General features: G+C 42.6%; 1 protein-coding gene and 1 long non-coding RNA gene across 4 annotated transcripts in view; one reads left to right on the top strand and one right to left on the bottom strand.

The window, feature by feature from the left end:
- DEPTOR (DEP domain containing MTOR interacting protein) overlaps positions 1 to 5,724 on the top strand; it is a 132,492-nt gene extending 126,768 nt beyond the window's left edge. The window contains exons 9-10 of one of the 2 annotated variants that reach the window (XM_059165719.1): positions 321 to 453; positions 4,913 to 5,724. In XM_059165719.1, coding sequence (XP_059021702.1) covers positions 321 to 449 — 129 coding nt within the window. In that variant the 3' untranslated portion in view covers positions 450 to 453; positions 4,913 to 5,724. Of the gene's footprint in view, positions 1 to 320 lie in introns of both variants that reach the window. The other variant, XM_059165718.1, reaches the window with a different exon arrangement.
- Positions 1 to 16,817, bottom strand: part of LOC131826456 (uncharacterized) — a 45,426-nt gene that overhangs the window by 16,509 nt on the left and 12,100 nt on the right. The window contains exons 1-2 of one of the 2 annotated variants that reach the window (XR_009351602.1): positions 9,532 to 9,637; positions 8,774 to 8,873 (exon numbers count right to left, since the gene is read on the bottom strand). The exons of the other annotated variant lie outside the window; for it this stretch is intronic. This is a non-coding gene — a long non-coding RNA (uncharacterized LOC131826456). Of the gene's footprint in view, positions 1 to 8,773; positions 8,874 to 9,531; positions 9,638 to 16,817 lie in introns of those variants that run through there. 2 annotated transcript variants of the gene reach the window in all.

The following is a 16,817-nucleotide window of genomic DNA, read 5'->3' as shown; positions in this document are numbered from 1 at the left end:
AACATAAGGTGGGTATTATTATTATTAATCATTTCTAGTTTAGAGTTGAGGGAAATGAAGCTCAGAAATTTAAATACCTAGCTCCAACTAGTAAGTTGCTAAATTAGGATTTAATCCTAATTTTGTAAAACACTAAGCCAAACTTTTTCTCTTATATCGCCTTCTAGAAAAAGTGTAGATTCTTGGAAATTGTTGTGTTCAGCTGGGGGCAGTTGGGTATTTTAAGAGATGTTAGACATTAGAGATACACAATGACTTCATTAGAAGTCTATGGAAAAGCAGGAGCTGTAATAAATACTTTCTCTTTGTCTGTCCTTTAGGTCTGTCAGTTTGTCGTCTCTGTAAATGGGCTCAATGTGCTGCATGTCGACTACCGGACGGTGAGCAATCTGATTCTGACGGGCCCTCGGACGATCGTCATGGAAGTCATGGAGGAGTTAGAGTGCTGAGCAGGTAGACATCCTGGCCCTTCAGTGGCCTGAGAATGATTGAAGCCAGGAGAACACAAAGCAATGCAATGACAAGACTTCCACGCACATGGATGGTTTTGGACGCACAAAATGTCTCCATACATACACATCTTGATTCATACACTGTTTGAATGTGGAAGAACCAGGTAGATCATCTTTAAAAAAAAAATTATGTCAGTGTATAAAAAAGTTCAGAAATGAAATTTCCTTACGTAGTAGAATTGCCTTACTCAGGTTCCATTTGTAGTTCTCAGCCATTGTTTTTTATTTTGGTTTGCCTAAAGTTGTTGAAATGCTTCTCTGGCCAAAACAGCAACATGCTAAAATCGCCTCATAGGATTCAATGGAGTAGTTGTTACAGATTTTAAATTGTTCTCTTACCAAAATGAACCTGGAACTCTTTACGGAAAGATCTGGATTTCACCAAGCTTCAAATTAAAGCAACATCCAAAGGAATATTACCTGTTAACTAGCATTTTGAAGAGGTTCTAAAGCATTCAAGTGCTTAAAAGCCATTGAAAAAAAATGACTTTTTCTTAATTCCTGCCTTTAGTATCAACTTCTAACCTATGTTTTCATTTATGGCGTTCATTAGAAAACAAAAACCTTGTGATGAATATAGATGGGATACATAGGGGGATACTACTTCTGATTATTTGCTGATTTCTCTTTCTGAGCCTAAATAATTTTGTCTTATCAATCAGCTACAGAAGCATTCTAGAATTAATCCAGAATATGTCGAATGTCAAAACAGAGGAATTTGTATATACACATATCAAGCCTCTGGCAAGATTTCACGTTGAAGTTGTCCCTTTTTAAATGAAGTATTCTAGAGCTTGGCCCATATGTGATAAAAACTTGAAATTAAATTGCCTTGTTGGCCTGAATTTTTACTAGCTTTCTAGTGTAACATATTCTAAGGAATGACATGTCCTGCTTCTTTGGCGGGATTATTTTTCACCAAAACATCATCTTGTGTTGTCATTTTTCAGCTCACTGTATATATGCATGTTTCTTTTTTTGGTTTAGAAAAGAATGCATTTGGGGGCTTGTTGTATTGAGGAAATTCCTCAAAGTGCCAAATTAGGTAGTCAGGGAATGCCAAATTCTTGATTTCATGTGATGCATTCTGAACAACCAGGTTACTTTCTTATCACGTATTAACAATGAAATATGAATGTTGTACCTCAGTCATTCTTTTTGTGATAGGTTATCATAATGTGTTGGTACTAGTAAAATGAACATATTGTGCTACAGATGTTACATATATATGTTTCTGGTAATCCAGCTTTTCTGATCTTAGCTTTAGTCAGAGAATAGGATTTTGAAGTAATATAGAACGTCTAACGTTAGTACCGTCAATCTCCATTTGGGAACTAGTAGCAATTTTTTGTGTATGTGCGATTATACTGTATGCCAGGCTTTGTGCTACGGCACTTGACGTATGTGATCTCTTTGAATCTCCATCAAAATCCTCCAAGGGACACCTGAGTGGCTCAGTGGGTGAAGCATCTGCCTTTGGCTCAGGTTATGATCCCGGGGTCCTGGGATCAAACCCCGCATTGTGCTCCTTTCTTGGTGGGGTGCCTGCTTCTCCCTCTACCTGCCACCCTACCGGCTTATGCACACGTGCTCTCTGTCTCTCTGACAATAAATAAATAAAATCTTAAAAAAAAAAAAAACCCTCCAAGAAGGGTATTATCACCCTCATTTCTCAGATATGGAAACTAATGTAAGCAAACTTCAATATCCATGTTCTCACTGCTGCAAGATCTGCTTAGATTCAACCACGGGTTTGTTTAATGCTAGAGCCCATGTTACCTCCCCTCCCCCAGCCTTTCCCCATTTAGGGACCTACTGTTCTGGGGTTACTTTATACCCAGCGCTGTGCTAAAACTATACATCACTTATTCCTCCTGACCCATGAGATTCAGTATCGCCATTACAGCTGAGGAAGCTGATTCATACAGAGATTAGTCATGTGACTGAGACCACACAACTAGTGAGTGGGAGACCTTAGGATTCAGCTCAGAAAGTTCTTAGGATGTCTTTAAAAGACAAGTCTTAAATGCTGCCTCTGTTCAGGTGTTCATTAAGTTCAAAAGAAGGAGGACCACCTTTGTCGATGGCATCTTCTTCTTGCCTGCCATCCGTACTTTGAACTCATGTCCTAATGCCGATGGTCTTGGGCCCTGGCATAATATCACTTCCCTTTAACCAATCTAAGCCCCAGAGACGCATCTGTCTTTCTTTACTCTGTTCAGCTTCCTGCCAGTGGAATTTCTTTGATTCAGAGTTTATTGATGTCTTCGGTCAAATGAATAGGAAGGGAAGAAGAGGAGGAAAGAAAGGAGGGAGGAACTATTTCTTCCTTTAGCTCCCATCACCCTCAGATGAAAGGCCAAATGCCAGAGAATTCTAGTTAAGGTCAAGAGAGCTTTGCCTTAGCTACTCCTCGGCAACCCCCCACCCTGACATCCTTACGTGGTAATGAAAGTGAGTGCTCCCATTCCCATCGGGACACTACTGAGCTCCCTCCAGCCTTTCCACCTCAGCTTCTCCTCTCTGCAATATGACCTCTCTGTCTTTGCCTGGAGAAATCTAAGTAACTCCCCTTAGATTCTATCTTCTCTGAGAAATCTTTGCCAGCTCCCCAGGGGCTTGACTCCCCTTGTCTAAATTCCCATGGGCCCTTATGCATCAATGCCCTGTGTTTACAGCACTGATGATATTTACTTGGAGGTTTGTCCATCACGTATCTGTCTCCCTCACTGCACTCTGAGCATCAGCAGGTGGTGTCACGGTAGTGTAACAGCTGTCCCTGGCTGCTGGTGTGCCACCCCACAACATACCTCATAACACTCTCAGTGCTTAGGATCCTGTACATTGGCAAATGGTGCAGAGCTCTGCTGGGATGGCCAGCCACTGGTCCAGGTGGTGCCGGGTGGGTTCCCATGAACATTTGTGGTCTAGGAAGGCTCTGTGCATGGGTGTCCCAGATGGCTGGTGCTGTTGGCTGAGGTGTCTCCTTCCACCCCATGTGGCCTTTCCCCAGAGCTCCGAGGATTCCTCATCACACCTCATGAGATCAAAGAAGGTGAGAATGGAAACTGCAAGGAGCTTTCATGGACTTGTCTGGGGAGTGACCCAGGGTTACTTACGTAGCGTGTTGCTGGTCAAAGCAAGTCACTAAACTAGCTGAGAATCAAGAGGCGGGGAATGGTCTCTCCCTTTGATGGAAGGAGCTGCAAAGAATTTATGGCTACTTTTAATGCACCAAGAGTAGGTACTCACCATTCATGGAATAAAGGACCAAGGAGCTACCTAGTTACTGAAAGGCTCTGCTTCCCAGATGCAAGTCATTGACCAAACACTGGGTAGAAGTTCCTTACTAGGTTGTGAATAGAGCCCAGTGCCTAATGAAAACTTCAAAGTTGGAAAATCCTAAACTAATGGTGCTGCATGGGGCCATGGAGAGCACAGTGTCCTGTCCTCATTTTACTGATGAGCACAGCTCAGTGTGGAACGTTCCGGTGGCACACCCGAGCTCATGAGGCTTGCTAGGGAGAGAGCCCGGGTCAGATGCTAGTCTTCTGCTTTCTAATGACATGTCCTTTACAAGATAGCTTTCTGTAGCAAACACAAATGTGGTGAAAATAGGCCTTTGGCTCTGGGGTGTTCATAAAACACAAGGAGTGCTGTCTACCTGTGAAGGTGAGAGATTACATTTTAATTAACTCAGGCCATGGATTGTGAAATCATATCCTTAAAAAATAAGTATCTTGTGTGATATTTTAACAGGCAAATTGCTTTAAAATTTAGGAACTCCACTTCTAAATGAAACCTCAAGAATTATCCTAAATGAAGAGTGAGCAATACTCCTAAGAGCTTTTCTTTCTCATGCGCATTTGTGTGTGTGTGTGTGTGTGTGTGTGTACTGGCTTTCATTGTTCCCCAAGAAAACACTTTGGATTTTTCAGGAGTTTGTGTCGTGTGTTTGTGTTAGTGTGATGGAGGTGGAAATCTTTGGTTTCTTCATTAGTGTGGTATATTCTATCAGTGCAAGTTTGAAAGCCATGTTTGTTATCTCTGCTGTAGAGAGAAAAATGCAGTTGCCTTTTGGGTCGGTCCTAGTGTGTGATGTTTGACTCTTAATGTCTGATGAATAGTTGCACAAGTTGCTAAGGGGACTGGTTGAGAAATGGCGGGCAACCGGAAGAAGATACCCATATTTGAGTAGATGAAATGCAGTCAGCTTCATGCCATCTTATAAAAGTGACTGCATTGGGGTCGTAGCAATTAACAATTAACAATTTAAGAATCATTGCTTTCCGTTCAAAATAGAGTATCACATTTCCAAATACTCTTTTCAAATATTTGTGACAAGAGTCAACTTTTAAGACTTATTTTCTTTTTTTTTTATGATTTTATTTATTTGACAGAGAGGAGAGAGCACAAGCAGAGGGAGCAGCAAAGGGAGAGGAAGAAGCAGGCTCCCCACTGAGCAGGGAGCCCCATGTGGGGCTCGATCCCAGGACCCTGGGATCATAACCTGAGCCGAAGGCAGACGCTTAACTGGTTGAGCCACCCAGGTGCCCCTCAAGACCTATTTTAAACTGACACTAGCTATTCTTTCCTGTTGAGTATTAATCCTGTTTCATTTTCGACAGAAGAACTTGGGAACATTTCAGTTTTACCAACTGGTAAGAATCCGTTGATATCACTGAGCATTGTTTTACTCATCGAAGGCAGAATTTCAGGTATAATATGCTTTTCCTCAGTTCAACACCAAAAGGGCAAATCTGCAGCATACCAAAATGAAGTTCATCGTCAAAGTTAGCATATGATATTATCAAATGCATTAATATATGTACTTAATTTATATGTTTATTTTTAAATTAGGTTGAAATTTATGTTTTCCCTTCTTAAGAATTGTAGCATAATACTGAAAATTATAATATGAAAATAGATTGTATAGTATGAAATAAATGTTAAATTTTTAAAGTGGTGACTTTAGGTTTACAGCTTTTCCTGTCTTTTAGGACAAATTAGCCGTTTTTTTATCCTAAAAAAGGGTTGCATTATAAAGTTGCTCTACTACTAAGCGATCAGAGAAAACATATGGGATTCATATCTAAGTCTCTAATGTAGCCAAAAGTGCCATTTGTAACACTACTTAATGATGGATGTTTTCTGACGCTCTTTTGCCTGAAAAAAAAAAAAAAGTGCATTAAAAAGCTTTTTCTGTACTGTATTTGATTTGGAATCATTTTCTCCCTACAAAGCCCCGTATTGATGAGTATTGTGGAATAACCTATATGGAAAAAATGTTATGGAGTTGCTTACTACTCTGGGAGAATGTTCTTTTTATTTTCAACTAATTAGGAAATTGATTACATAATTCAGTATGTGTGGGAGCAGGTAATGCATGGGATGATTGGATTACACTCAATATAAACCAAAGACACTTTACATTTTTCTCTCATTTCCTCCCTCCCTTCCTTCCTTCCTTCCTTCCAGAAACCTCACTGCTAGATACTGTATATAGGCCCTGGGAATACAAAACTGAGGAGACATGACCCTGGATCCATGAGTTACTTTTGGGCCTGCCTCCTAGAAGTGCTCTCTCCATGGGAGGGGTGGGGGGGCCGGATAAGAAACCATGGTGTTGAAGCAGGTGGTTTACTGCAAGAAACTACCATCTCACCCAAGAACCAGAACACTGACAGCAACTTACCCAGAGAATGATAAAGTCAACAACTTCACAACCCGTGTGCCCACTTTCCCTTACCCAACATAACCACAGCAGTCAGTGTTGACTTTACCATTCTCTTGTTTTCATTATTGTTTAGTTTTTTTAATGAACTGTATTAAAAGGGTATCAAGTTTTATATAATCTGAGATTTGCATATTTTTGTTCAGAATTATATTACAGATTCTTCTAGATTTTTCTGTGTAGTCATCGTTCATTCATTTTTCACAGCTTCACAAATTTCTAGAGCCCAAGTTATTTTCTTGTCATTGGACATTTGGGTTCTTTCCACTGTTGTCATCATCATTGGTGGGGTTGTTAGGAACATTTTTTTTTTTTAAGATTTTATTTATTTATTTGACAGATAGAGATCACAAGTAGGCAGAGGCAGGTAGAAAGAGAGGAGGGGGGAAGCAGGCTCCCTGCTGAGCAGAGAGCCCAATGCGGGGCTTGATCCCAGGACCCTGAGATCATGACCTGAGCCAAAAGCAGAGGCTTTAACCCACTGAGCCACCCAGGTGCCCCTGTTAGGAACATTCTTATACCAACTCCTGGGACTAAGAGTAGGAATTTACCTTAGGCATTTACTTGGGAGAAGAAGTGCTGAGTCATGGGAAACGTGAGTGCTGACTTTACAAGGACACAACTAGTTTCCAAAATGGTGAGTCACTGTACACTCCTTTCCAAAATATGAAAGTGATACATGTTGTCAATATCTTCTCCAACACTTGGTATTCTGAGACTTCTTAATTTTTGTCAAATAAATGTCTATTTGGTTAATGATACTGAGAATCCTAATTAGCTCATAAATTTAAAGCACAGAAAATGTAATTGGCAATTTATAATCCTAACTTACTATATCAGTGTCTTCATGATGCCTCGATGTCTTGAAACTTTTTATCCTGTAACAACCCTGTGATTCCAATGAGGCAAGAATTATTGGAAGTCAGTATGACATATTTATGGACATCCAACAAATAACTATTAAGCATGTGCTATAGGTCTGTCACTAAGTCTTCGGCAAACAATAGCAAATAATACAGGTCCCTGTCTATGTGAAATTTACATATTCTTGGGAGCCACAGATAATAAATAAATTATATAAATAAAACAGTTCATTTTAGATAGGAGTAAGTGCTAAGAAGTAACTGAAACCAGATGGGGTGATGGAGAATGACCAGGATTTCAGCAGGGTGGTCAGTAAAACGGTGCTCCTCAGTTCCAGTGAGGCATCGTTCTCATTACGGTCCATGTGAACAGCGCCCCCTGGAGTTATGCAGTGCAACAGCTCTGAGCCAAAGCCTCTGCAAACCTGGTTGTTGGCCTTAATACCTAAAGAAGGCTTAAAGAAATAAAGAAGAGTATTGCAGGCAGAGGAAGCAGCAAGTCCAAATGTACTAAGGCTGGAAAGGTCATAGGGGTTAAGAGCACGGGATCTGGAGACCTAGAGACCTAGATTCAGATTCCAGTTCTCATGCTCAAGAGCACATTCAGTTACTTGATGTCTCTAGGTATCAGTTTCCTGATCTGTAAAATGGGGATTATAGCACTGACCCCATTTGTCTATCCTACTGTGAGGAGTAAATGAGGTAACACGAGTAAAAGGCTTATCCTTATGCCTGATCCATAATAAATAACCAGTAAGTGGATGCTTGTCTTGTTTTTCTGCCTTCTAAACAGAAAGGAAAATGAACTCTGGGGAAGTTATGACTTGTCTCAAATCCATGCCAACTAATGTATATGTGGGACTGGAGCCTGGGTCCCAGAATGTTTAGTCAATGCTCTTCTCAGTGCATCTTTCTGTGTCTTGGTTTTCTCATTTTTAAATGATATAATCATCTCAGGAGGCTATTATGAAGATTAATTAGTTAATACATTGAAGGGTCTTAGTACGGTGCTTGACACATAGTACTTTAAAAATAATGACTGATAGCTATTATTATTATTTTTTTTTTAAAAAATTAGGTCTCATAGACTTTATCTTTTTTTTTAAAGAATTTTTTTTTAATTTATTTGACAGAGAGAGTAACAAGTAGGCAGAGGCAGGCAGAGAGAGAGGGGGGAAGCAGGCTCCCCGCTGAGCAGAGAGCCCAATTTGGGGCTCAATCCCAGGACTCTGAGATCATGACCCAAGCCGAAGGCAGAGGCTTAACCACTGAGCAACCCAGGCACCCTGATTATTATTAATATTACTATATCATGCTAATTTCAGCCATGGTGACACACACTAATTCATAAGATTGTCTATACATATATATCTTCATCACCAACCATGTACATTTTAGTTTTTACCATAGACTGGATAATAGATGGGTTAGAAAAATATATATGATCTTCGCTATACTCAGTTGAGTACATTAAAAGAAATCACTCACTCTGTCACCTTGGTTATACTCCTCGTCTGCTGCAGAGCAAGGATTTTCCCAGGTTGATTAGAAAACACAGCTCTGGGTTTGTGGCTGTATGTTGGGACAGAGTAAAAATCCTTCTGCTTTGGATAGTTACTCAGCTCCCTCACTTTGAAACCAAAAATTACAAATAAATAACTTACCAAACATAATCTTTGAAACTCCAGATCCCATACAGAGTAATTTCACAACACTGCCTATTAACCGTTTACCACCTGATCAGGTTCCTGGCAGTTTGATAGCCTGTTAAGAAAACAGTGAAAGTAATCAACGGGTGTGCCTTACGTCCCAGGGCAAACGCTCTTTCTCAGATACACCAGCAACTCCGTCTTGATTATCAAGAAGTTATAAAGGTTTCCTGAGCACACCGTAATTGAGCCATCGTTCCGTTTGTCTTGTGGGCACTAGAGGCTTAGGAGATTCATGCAGGAATTATGCAAGCGAAACCACCCGCTAGTGCTTCTGTTAGCACAAGCTACGGGCAGGCGGAGAGTGGAGGCACAGGCTGCTGCTTGCCTTGGACATCTGACGCACGTCCTGGAGCAGAAGAAAGGAGCGCTCTGTAAAACCCTTGGCAAAGCGTCTCGGGCGCTTACATCCCGGATTTGACAGCTCCCTTTTCCTTCGCCTGTCATTGGGCCATTGTGACCTTCTTTCATTGCCTCCTGGGACTCCATATCTTACTCTCAATTCCCCTTGCTCCCTTGGGACTAAATATTAAACTCGCTTCTCCCTAAAATCTGAAATGCCTGGGTCCACAAAGGCTGATTGATGATATAAACTTGAGGAAAGTTGCTAGGGACGGCTCTTGAGGTCCAGCCTGAGTGGATGAGACTTGGGCTGGGTAGGACAGGGAGGAGGAGGAGAAAAGAAGAAAGAAGAAAGACATCTGATCTGTTACCTCAACTTTGAAGAGGTGTCTGTGTGTGCACCAAACCGTGAGAGGAGCCCGGAGTTCAGAAGATCCGGATGTTCCTGAGGCTATGAAAGCTGAAGAAGAGGAGAGCCCTTACTCTTGAACCTGGAGTGACCATGGAGCATGTGACATGGGAACAGGAAGGTTCGTTAATTATGAAGCCAGAAGACTCCCAGGTGTGGAGCTTAACAGCGAAAGGGAGGAAGCAAGTCCTGTGAGCTCTAAGGAAGACTGGAAGGTCAGGGCAGCGAGTCTGTTAGACAAAGAACCCCTATTTTGTTTCGTTTTGTTTTCAGATTTTCTTTCAGCTTGTCCGAGCTACGTAAGATGTAAGAGAGGCTCCAGGGTGGCTCCGCCAGTTAAGTAGTTAAGTGTTCGACTCTTTGGTTTCAGCTCAGGGCATGATCTCGGGGTCATGAGATCGAGCCCCGGGTTGGGCTCTGTGCTGGGCAGGGAACCTGCTTCAGATTCTCTCCCTCTCCCTCTGCCTCTCCCCCTGCCTCCGCCACACACCTGTGCACTTGCTCTCTCTGTCTCTCAAATAAAACAAAATAAAATAATGTTTTTGCTTGAAATGGAGGGGGAGGAGGTCATATACCGACTTAGCTGTGAAGTGCATGGTGTTTCTTACCGCAAACACACAGTAAGCCACTCACATCTCGGCTTAGCCATCCACCGTCCTGAGCTTCCTCCTTCTTGCTTAAGAAAACTGGCTCACCTGTATGGACTCCACACACTTCCATCTTAGTGCAGAAATAGAAATAGAAATATGAAACCAGAAATCAGGATCCTTTTTTTTTTTTTTTTAATCCGTAAGAAGCCTTGTAAATTTGGCTGGTTTATTCTCATTTTATGGATGTTAGAAAAACCAATAATAATAATAACTAATATTTATTTCCCACGAAATACATGCCAGCTACTCTGATAATTGTAGTTTTATGGATGATCTCACTTGATCCTCACATGACTCCATGACATGGGTCCTAGTAAAATCCTTGCTTTGTAGACAAGGATTCCAGCTCTCTAGGGAGGTGAAGTCAGTGGCACAAGGTCACATACGGGCCAAATGGTGAGGCGAAGATTGGAAGCCAGTCATTCTGACTGCTGACGGTATCTGCCTCCCGTGACAACCCGGTTTGTCCAAGGGCACGAGATGGCACATGCATGCGGTGGCAAGGGAACCTTCTAGAGCCAGACTTTGCACCCTGGGAGCACGCCACGCTCTAGCTGTTGCTGTGGGGGACCACAGCTGGGCCCCTCCTGAGCAGCGATGATCCAGGGCTCATCCCTCTTGCCTAGTGACTGCCCTTTTGGCTCGTGTTCCTCTTGCACACACGAGGGATTCCCCGTCTTCCCCTTTTTCTTCTCAACATCACTACCTATCATTTAGCTCATTCCTAGGGTTTCCTTTGCTCCCAAACTGGCAATGTAGTGGCCCTTTTTTCTAGCTTCCTTGTTGGATGGTTCTTGGGACACAAACACCTAGACATTTTTGTTTTCACTCATTTCACTTCATTCATTCAACACATAATAATATATGCCTCCTATGCTATTAGGTCAAGTGCTAATCACTACAGGTGGACAGCCAACAAGTAACTTGGGAGTTCCAGAGGATAGGAAGGAGCTACACTGAATCTTGTATCTCTCGGACCTAGTAACATTCCCTACCCACAGTCTGTAAAAATCACTTCAAATTGATAGTGTACCTCCAAATGGAAATTGACCTAGACATCTTAGGTATCTTCTTGATGCTTCCTCCTTCCTGCCTCCTTTCTGAGATGACCTGTGAAACACACGGACCCTCCTTTTCATCCATTCCTTCAGGCAGTCTGGTACAGCCCGGTTTCCCTTGGTTCTCCAGTGAGGCCACACTGACATCTGCTGGACCACAGGAGACCTTCAATCTGGCATCTTTTTTAGAGCTTAGGGAGAGAAAGTGGGCTCACAGCAAGGACTAAGGAGAGACAAAGAGACCTTTTTCTTTTAGAAGGAGAGACATTAATGGTCGCAGACCCACAATTAAAGGAATCCAGGCAAAGTCCCTGTGATTCCAGACTTCTAGAAAGTTTCTCAATGATTGAGAAATCAAATGTCTATTATATGCCATGTACATGTTCAGGGTTTGATGGCCGTTCTTAACTGCTGGATTGACTTTATGCCCATTGTCCCAAGTAACAACTCTACGTATGATACATCTCACAATGATTCCTCAACTCCATTTAACCTTTGATCTTCTACCTTCCCTCTACAACCCCCACCACATAGAAAACTAGGTTATAAGTCCAGGGCTGGACTTGTACTCTGCACACACACACACACACACACACACACACACTTGAAGGACAAGAAGTTTTCATCCGAATGCAGTCTCTGAGAATTGTTGTTGTCTTTTAATTCCCAAGAAATTCTTCATTCTTAGATGTGTTGTGCTTTTCTCATGTGAATTAGAGGTCAAGAAAAGTGTGTTAGAGTTTGCTCTTACAAATAGGAACATGTAAACCTACTTTTGAAGGTTACTTCCATATCCAAGCTAAGTTACTGAGCATGGCAGAGTTTTATCAGGATAGAAAGTGGCTGTTAACAGTCCAAGATCATTAGTGCCCAGAGCAAGAAAATCTCAATGGATATGCGTTTTTACAGTTGCTTAACACAGCGCTTGTAACTGAGGGGGCTTCCTGACTCCAGCTCCCAGAATGCACACATCCCCCTTCAGCTATGTTCAACCAGGGGATGAAGTACCTCTTTCTTACTCCTTGGAAATGCCTTCTGTTCACATCAACCACACTGTGGATGCCTTTGGATGATGTCAACATCTTAATATGAAAAAGAGCGAGTCCAGAAACAAAGCATGCATTGGTTCTTTGGCAAGTCTGGTGGGGGTCATACAATTGGAGAGTTCTACGAGGGCTGAGACCACCCCTTGCATGAACAGAGACTGTCTCTCATTTGACAGTTGGAGTCTTCCCCTGGTTTCTCAAAGGGAATTCTACTGTAAAAAATAAAAATAGTGCATGTACAGCTTCTCACTTAATAGTCTCCTTTCTTGGTGACAACTTCCTTTGCAGTTAGTGTCTAGACTCTAAATTCAAGTAAAGCTTCCCTTTTTAAAAATTTCTCCTGACCATGAGTTAAGAGTGCAAGGCATTTCCTTTAGATGCTCCTGACCTTTAGTTCCCTTAACCACCAACTGACTTTCCCTCCCTCTTAACTCCTTTCCTCCCCATTTTGACTTAAAACCTATTAATTCTCCTTATCAGTTTCTAGCAGCCTCATCTAGCCCTTAATGAATGTTGAGCTCGATCTGTAGGAGGCTGGCGGGGATGGGGCAACCATAAACAGGAGAGTGGGTACAAAGTTCACTGGATGGAAGAAGCACTGGAGAATCCACAGGGAGGGGCTCTGTCTGTTGGTGGGTCTATGTAGGATGACACACAGGAGTAGAGTCAAGCATCAGCATCTAGGCAACAGAAAGATCGATTGCGGTTGTAGGATCTGAAATAGGGGATAGAGCCAAAAGTCATCATCATGTAGACAAGGCAAAGAAGCATTAAGGAGGGAGAACTAAAGCCAGAAAGAGAGCTCTAGATCTTTTGTCACGAGCTACATCTTCCACAACTTTCTTCCAGTCTCTATCAGCCAGGTGATGTCTTTGTGAACCAACCTCAGTTCAGTGGAATCAGAGAATTCAAGTAGATTTCTCTTAATTCCCTTATAATTGTCCATGTCATATTAACCATATTTCTAGTTATCTTGTCTTAATACTGAAGACCTTAGTCTGCTCATGTCAGAGTGCTTCATGACCTCTAGCATGTGACTCTACTACAAAATGGTTTATCTTTAAACATATGCATTAAAGACAGCACTAGGACACTATTTTAACATCCTAACTTGGGCAGTTGCCCTGGGGAATGTAAAAGACACACAGAAATTAAATGAATGATTGCTGATACCGGTATTTCTACCACCACATTTCCGCCAGCTATTTCTACACGAGCCATTTGGAACCTCATAAAGTTGCTGTGAGCATTAAATGACATGAGATGAACCATGAAAAGAGCCAATAATCTGCTTGGCGTGTAAGTGCTTAATATGATTATGCTGATTATAATAAATAATACCATCATTGGTTTTATTTTCCGCACACACCAACTAGGAAATGTGACTGTCCTAGACGGACTAGACGCTTACTTGCCAATCCTGCTTTCTCTTCCTGGGAAGTCTACAGCCTTGAATTTGGGTACGACAATGTGATTTGGTTCTGGCCACTGGTATGTGGATAGACATTATATATACCACTTCTCGGGCTGGCTATAAAAATATCCTGTGAAATCTTACACTCCCACTCTCACTCTAACATGGGTCCAGAAGAGAAGGATTCTGGGATAGAGCAGCCACACAATGGAAAGAGCCAGGATCCCTGAATTGTCTGCTAAAGAAAACGTCCTGACTCAGGTCCGGCTATGATATGAGCAGGAAACCAATTCGTATTATTGAGGCCACTGAGATTTGGGGGAATTTGTTATTGTAGCATAAATGACCTTACTCTAATACAGTGGTATTGGAGAAAAGGAGAACAAATGTATCTAATAACTAATACCAAATAAAGCAGGAAAAAAGATTTGCACATGAAACAAATCTGCAAAACTGTGTGAGGTTTTTGGAAAGCTCTAACATGTCATTCTGCTGGGGGTAAGTCCTGGGTTTCACACTGACAATAATGGCAGAGCTGGGATGTGAATCACGTGTGTCTGACTCCAGGACCAGTATTTTTTTTTTTTTAAACTACATCCTTCATCAGTTTGGGATGAACCAGCAGATGTGCCTCCTGCAAGCTAATGAAAAGGTACCAGATCTCTGTGGTAGATTGAACCGAACTAGAATGAATGATGTATCAGCCAAAGCCTTTGATAAGTAGTAGAAAGGATGGAGGGAAAAGAAAGAACCAAAATGCAAAGCTAAGGAAACAGTCCTGAAAGTTTAGAATTGTGAGAAGAGCCATGAGCAGGAAAATGTGTTACAAAACCAGAAGCCAAAAATGGGGAACAGGGCAGAAGTGTGGAGTGATACAATCAGGAAGAAAGACTCCACCTGGAGACGGAATCAAGCTGGAGGGTGTTGGAAACTGGCTTTGATGTGATGTTGGCAAAGGGAAGAGCCTGATGGACAGGATCCAGCAGGATGGACTTGAGGCAAGGGAAGGAGTGCAGCAGGAAACCTCCCCCGGATCTCCTATAAATACGAGCCCAAACTGGGTCATGACTATGCTCTGGGGAGAAACACAATATATAAAGACTAGCTCCATTGTCACTTAGGGTGATGCTGGTTTTGGGTGGTGAAGTGTGGAGTAAAGGGCCCGTGATCAGGGCAGGGTATGCTTGGAACAGCACAGGGGGTCAATGCTATAGAATAAATGGAGACCAAGAAACAGATAGATAATCGGGTGTCTGCCAGTGAATTCAAGCAAGTGGAGACGATCAAAGTTTGGAGTTGTACTAGGAAAAGATTTCCTGATTAATTTAGAAAAGAGTGATAGCTCCATCATGATTTTTAAAAATTTTTTTAAAAATATTTATTTATTTATTTGACAGACAGAGATCACAAGTAGGCAGAGAGAGTGGGGTGGGGAGGGGGGAGCAGTCTCCCTGCTGAGCAGAGAGCCCAACGCAGGCCCGATCCCAGGCCCGATCCCAGGATCCTGAGATCATGACCTAAGCCAAAAGCAGAGGCTTAATCCACTGAGCCACTCAGATACCCCTAGATCAATCATGATTTTGGGGGCAGCAAGTGACATAAAACCAGCTTAAACTAACTTAGGGCGCGGGGAGACTTTATTGCTTTATTTAGCCGCATTGCAGTAGAACAATGATTATACACTTCATCATTCACCTGGAACACTTCTGAGAACGTAAGACGGAGCTATCAATGATTAAGCTGAGGCGACAGGTGTAAACTGGGCCTGCTTAAGCAAACCGGGAATTGGCAAAACTGAGTGAGTGTTAGGAAATCAGGGTGAGTAAAACCTAAAAGGCTGCCGAGGATCTCACTCTCTGTGTAGCTGTTACTTTTCTCTACTTTCTCCTTCTCGTGTATGGCCTTTATTCACACAAGCCTATGTCGCAGTGGGCACAGCTGCCAGGTTTGAATTCTTACAGCTGACCGGTCCGTGAGGAAAGGATGCTTTTCCATCGGCTTCACTGTGAAATGTCCTGCCCCACAGCTTCAAGTCATCTGGCCTGTGTCGCATGACCAACCCTGGACCAATCTTTGTGAGCAAAAGGACGGATTCCTATGATTGGTTCACCTTGGTTCCTATGCCCTTCCAGTGTCGAAGACATAGGAGCACTAGTTTGAAGAGCATTTTTCCAAAGAGAAGACCTTTCCTTGGAGATAAAACTGTACACACCCACTATGATGGCCTTTTATAGAGTTCCTCCTGCCAAATCCACTGGCAGTGTGGAAACACGAAACACAGCTGTTAGATAAAATACACCCTATATAAAACACAGCTGGCAGATGCAGCAGCTACCTGGAAAGAGTGTGAATCATGAACGCTGCAATCCGGGAAACTGCTGGATTGTTCTATGCCTTTATAACCTAGTATATAATGGCCTGTTAGTGACATGTACGGTCCCAGGACGCAGTATTACTACGAGCCTCTAGCACCTCTCAAGTGAAGGGAGCTTACTCCAAAAAGCCATTGGCAGAGGCTCAAGGCACTGAGCCCCTCAAGTTTCAAATGGAGATTTGGGGAACAGAAAGGAAAATGAGGATTCGATAGAAAAGGGTTGAGAAGGAGACTGTTAGAGGTGGACATCCCTTCCGTCCCAGCTCGAACAAGCTCCCAGTTCTGCTGCTGCTGGCCCCTGCTTCGCCTCCACTGTTGGAAAGCATAACCATTTACGAGGAAACATGGAACACAGAGACATCACCTTCTACCCACCTTGAAGAGGATTTCTTGGTGGCTAACTCTCACTAGCAATCTGCTTGTCCCAGCCCAACCCTTCCCAGAGAGAAAAAAGTGGACAAATGTGCGGAAGGCGGACTGGGTGACTGTGGGCTTTGGATGTGGGCTCCCATGTGGGCTCCCAGCCAAAGGACAGGGTAGAGGGTTGATCCAGTGGAATTTGATTTCACAATGGGCCCCTTGCCACTACAGAGGGCACAGTGCTTCGTGGAGAGAGCTCTTCAACCTCAAAGTCGTGCCTTTCAGAAAACTGCAGCTTTTACTCTAATGAATAACCAACCAGTTTAAGCCAAGCCCTGATGGAGTG

This window comes from Mustela lutreola, chromosome 3 (genome assembly GCF_030435805.1).
Source record: "Mustela lutreola isolate mMusLut2 chromosome 3, mMusLut2.pri, whole genome shotgun sequence".
Classification (NCBI taxonomy): Eukaryota; Metazoa; Chordata; class Mammalia; order Carnivora; family Mustelidae; genus Mustela; species Mustela lutreola.
Note: the sequence above shows the minus strand (reverse complement) of the source record. Positions and strands in the feature narration are given on the sequence as shown.